Source organism: Seriola lalandi, unplaced genomic scaffold, assembly GCF_002814215.2.
Source record: "Seriola lalandi dorsalis isolate HSWRI2012SDOR001 ecotype SW California unplaced genomic scaffold, Sedor1 jcf7180002054630, whole genome shotgun sequence".
Lineage (NCBI taxonomy): Eukaryota > Metazoa > Chordata > Actinopteri > Carangiformes > Carangidae > Seriola > Seriola lalandi.
This window is the reverse complement of record NW_019525183.1, coordinates 1328862-1333338: the sequence shown is the minus strand read 5'-3', so window position 1 is coordinate 1333338 and position 4477 is coordinate 1328862. Positions and strand designations below refer to the sequence as shown.

Here is a 4477-nt window from a genome sequence, read left to right as displayed (position 1 = left end):
GCACATCCAACCTGTGCGCTGTTGTCACGGAAACCTGACAGCACAGCTGTAGTGGTGACAGTGACTGTACCATCGCTGCTGTGGACACTGACAGTGTTGTAGCGTGAGAAGTGGAGGTGTGGCTGCGTGACATTGAGTGTCAGTGTTGGAGCAGGTCGTCCTGTGGCCGAGCAGGACACAAGTGACTCCTGAGTAGAGTTTGATTCTCTAACATGTAGAATGGGTTCATGCAGCTCTGCAGAGGAAAGACATTTAACAAACATGACATGAGTTGAGTTGTTCCAGACATGAGCTTCTGATATGATCCTGTTTGTCAGGTTCCAACTGTAATGCAGTCAGGTTCTTACCATAGAGTTGGAGGCAGGTTGTAGCAGCGAGAGCACCGTCAGGGAAGGTGTTAAACAAACAGAGATAGCAGCCTTCATCCTGCTCCATCACCTCTCTAATAACTATGGAGCAGTTCTTCAGTCCAGCATCTTTTATCTCCACTTTCTCTCTAAAGTCAGGAATCACTCTGGAACCAAAGTGTTTGCTGTAGGTGGCGAGATTCATTCTTTTGGGTAAAGTTGTCTGCCATGTGACCTGACGAACATCTTTATGTTGCATGAGCTGACAGCTGAGACGAGCGTCTTCTCCCACTGCTGCCACCACAGTCTGCTGTGTCTGTATCACAGCTGTTAGACCTGCAAGGAGGAAATGAAACGACCACAGAGTGAGGCAGAAACTGCGTCTGTATCTGCAGCATCAATAGTTTCATTTGTAATTCAATAAGAAACAAGTTGGTGATGAAATGAGAAATGTTACAAGTGACAAACCTTCAAGTCTATTGTAGTTCAATAACTATAAAACCATGTAACACACAACAGATATTATGTTTCCTACCTTGAAAATAAAACCCCAACACATAAAGGAAGTAGAGGACTGCACTTTTGCCATTGCTGCTTCATGTGCAGCAAGCTTCAAACCAACAGGAAAGATAAGGCAAGTGAAGGGTTGACCATGGTGCCCTGAAGTGGCAGTTTCAAAATAACGTTGAAAAGAAACTGTAAGAAATAAACGGCCACATACCAGCAACAGCGATCTGTAGCTCTGCTCTAGTGTAATGGTTTGTGAGGCTCCTCTTTTATCATAATGTCTTAGTAAAGCTGAAACCAAGAAACTGGGTGGGATCTCAAAATGTGTCAAGTTATTTCATGTCTAATTTCAAGAAAGCACATTTAGACTTTTCCGCCATTTCCTGATCAACCTTTTTTATCTTTGTTTGTTCTGATATGAAAACTATTTCCAGTTTTCCAACAATATGAGGGGAAATACAAAGATAACATGAGAACTATCAGATCTGACAGTTATTCAGTGTCTAAGTGTCGTGTGAGTTGTGAAAATGAGGCTAAAATGTAATTTCTTATCACCTCCGTCCAAAACTTTATTTCTCGTCTCTGGTTTGAGGTCATGAAGAAGGGTCCACTTCCTCCTTCATCATGGCCTCCGGAGGATCCATCCCACTTCCGCCTCATGAGAGTCTGTTTCAGTGAGACTCAATGATCAGGTACAAATGGATGATGATGATGATGATGATCTACATGGTTCAGACTCAATAAAATCGACAACTTACATCATAAAACACCAACACAGCATATTGTGTTCACATAGTGTTACAACAGACTCAACAGCAAATGAAATAAAGAGAACTGCGAGAGAAGTGAGGTCATTAAAAGTGCTTTACAAAAGACATTAAGACAAGATGAAATCACACGGCATACAGATATATAGAAGAGAAGAAAGTTCAAAACTTTATGGCAAATATAAACAGTATAAAAACATGATCTTAAACCTGACTACAATCTGTTTTTTTGATTTGGAGATATGAGATTAATATTGTACAGAGCTTTCACTTCTTTTACCAACACGTTCTTTAATGCAGTCTGAATAATGGATGTTAATAGAACAGTCTTTTTGGTGTCAGATCCGATGGTTTCAGGTGGACGCTGTTTGGACGTTTCTTCGTCGACGTCCCCGTCCGTTGCCTCACATGCTCGTTCTCCTGCTTGATTAAAGGTGTTTTGCTCCTTCAGATAAAAACAAAACGAGACTCATAATGTTACATCATGTTGCACGTATTTCTATGAAACTACTAAATCAGTCTGCACGACATTTATGTGGATAAACTTCTAGAAATGGCTCCGAAATTCATAGAGAATGAAAGAAGCAAACTGAAAAGAAAAGAAATAATCAGTCTGATTATCAGATTAGTGAAGGCAGATTAAATCTCATGCTGAAGAAGTCATAAATAACAAACATGAACAAGTGATGATTATGAAAATGTCTTACTCAGGAGCGTCTTTGATTGTTCTTTGTGGCGTCTTGTTCTTCTCAGAGTCGCCTTGAGACAGACTGAAAGATTTAAGAAAAGTCAGAGATGAACAAACAAACATCAGTGATTCATTTATGGGTTTTGTTGTAAAATATGTTTTTAGATGCTGTGTAGTGTAATAAGTCATCACCATAGTAACAAGACAGATACTGAGTCTAAAGCTGAAAATGTACCTGTTTCTACATTTGTGTTTGAGCAGGATGCTGATGATGATGATGATGATGATGATGATGATGACTGCAGCGACACCAACACAGGCCAACACAACGCTCAAAGTGTAATCTGAGACAAATGACAAAATGTGATATGGAGCCCTGAACATTCATCAAGCAACTACAGATTAAATGGGAATCATCAATCAATAAGGATCATTATTTGATTATCAGTGTGTGAGTCTGTAGCTGTGGAAGTGTTTCTCACCATCAGCAGACGTCTGTTTGACCTCAGGAATCATCATAAACACCTCTTTGTGACCAGAGAGCACTCGCACCGCACATCCAACCTGTGCGCTGTTGTCACGGAAACCTGACAGCACAGCTGTAGTGGTGACAGTGACTGTACCATTGCTGTTGTGGACACTGACAGTGTTGTAGCGTGAGAAGTGGAGGTGTGGCTGCGTGACATTGAGTGTCAGTGTTGGAGCAGGTCGTCCTGTGGCCGAGCAGGACACAAGTGACTCCTGAGTAGAGTTTGATTCTCTAACATGTAGAATGGGTTCATGCAGCTCTGCAGAGGAAAGACATTTAATAAACATGACATGAGTTCAGCTGTTACAGTTTCTGCCATGTTACTTTGCATCAAATATGTAAGTTGGTGTATGGGGTGAAAGAAGTCACCTGCAACCGGTGATGTGCACAATGACGCAGGAATGTGTCACTTTTCATGCCACAAAAGGAAGGAATTGCAATAACTGAAGCATTGTGCACCTGTTCAGCTACGAATATGGAAGTAAATACACATGGATGTAAGACGTTTGCCCTTATGGAGGCTGAGGTGAGTTCAGGTTCAGACACTGAATGAAATGCCCTTTTGTGACAGTCTGAGTGATACAAGTGAGTGACTGGATGAGCAGATTTTACACACACAATGCAGAACATATATTTTGTGGCCTAACGTGATGAAATGCAATTTCTTGCACAGAACAAAATTGCGTTTCATGGCATAATGATGGAAAGCAGACAAATAAACCACCATTTGCAGCTGTCACCTCAAGGTGGAGATGAACGTTATGAAACGGGCTAAAGTGTTAATTCACCGGGGGAAATATTTTTGTGTTGGCATTACAGTCAGGATGTCAGGTTGCAAAATTGTATATGCACATGCAAACAAACACCAGTACCTACCATACAGCATGAGGCAGGTTCGGCCAGTGAGAGCACCATCGGGGTAAGTGTTAAATAAACAGCGATAACAGCCTTCATCCTGCTCCGTCACCTCTCTGATAATTATGGAGCAGTTTTGCATTCCAACATTTTTGATCTCCAGTTTTCCTTGAAAGCCAGAATTAACCATTTGGCCAAAGTATTTGCTGTAGGTGGCGAGATTCTTCTCCCCCTCAGGTAAAACTTTCTGCCATGTGACCTGAAGAACTTCTTTATGTTGCATGAGCTGACAGCTGAAACAAGCCTCTCCTCCCACTGCTGCCACCACAGTCTGCTGTGTCTGTATCACAGCTGTTAGACCTGCAAGGAGGAAATGAAATGACATCAGATGTGGGGCTTAAACTATATAGTTAACTCATATAGCCAAGATTATTAAAACAACATGCACATAAAACTTCTACATGCTCATATATGTTTTTCATATTCATTTTAATGTCTTTGGAATGGATATATATTTACATAACATGTCATACATACAAAAACAGATATTTGTATGGGCTAGACATATATGTCAATATATGAAATTGTTCCACTTTACATCTACATATATGTCAACTCAATATCTGTACATATATTACAAACAGAATGGAGTCATCTATCTTACCTTCTGAAAGAAGAGTCAACACAAAACACACATGTAGAACTGCACCGTTCTCCATTGTTGCAGAATAAAAGCGCCAGAAATTCAAAACTGTCCTGGACCAACAAACAAGGTGCAAACAGA

At 40.8% G+C, this 4477-nt stretch overlaps 2 protein-coding genes across 2 annotated transcripts; both read right to left on the bottom strand.

The window, feature by feature from the left end:
• Window positions 1–5: 5 nt before the first annotated feature.
• LOC147818336 (OX-2 membrane glycoprotein-like) lies at window positions 6–1234 on the bottom strand (the record flags this gene model as incomplete). The annotated part of the gene is made up of 4 exons (XM_087177675.1): window positions 1224–1234; window positions 883–941; window positions 348–683; window positions 6–235 (listed from the first exon to the last, which is right to left on the bottom strand). Coding segments are annotated over exons 1-4 (636 nt in total), but the record flags the coding sequence as incomplete, so codon positions are not given.
• On the bottom strand, window positions 1129–4471 carry LOC111665349 (OX-2 membrane glycoprotein-like). The gene is made up of 6 exons (XM_023420330.2): window positions 4358–4471; window positions 3715–4053; window positions 2792–3097; window positions 2545–2653; window positions 2329–2391; window positions 1129–2066 (listed from the first exon to the last, which is right to left on the bottom strand). Exons 1-6 carry the CDS (start codon window positions 4410–4412, stop codon window positions 1937–1939), a joined length of 1002 nt encoding a protein of 333 aa, XP_023276098.1. The 5' UTR covers window positions 4413–4471; the 3' UTR covers window positions 1129–1936.
• Window positions 4472–4477: the final 6 nt, after the last annotated feature.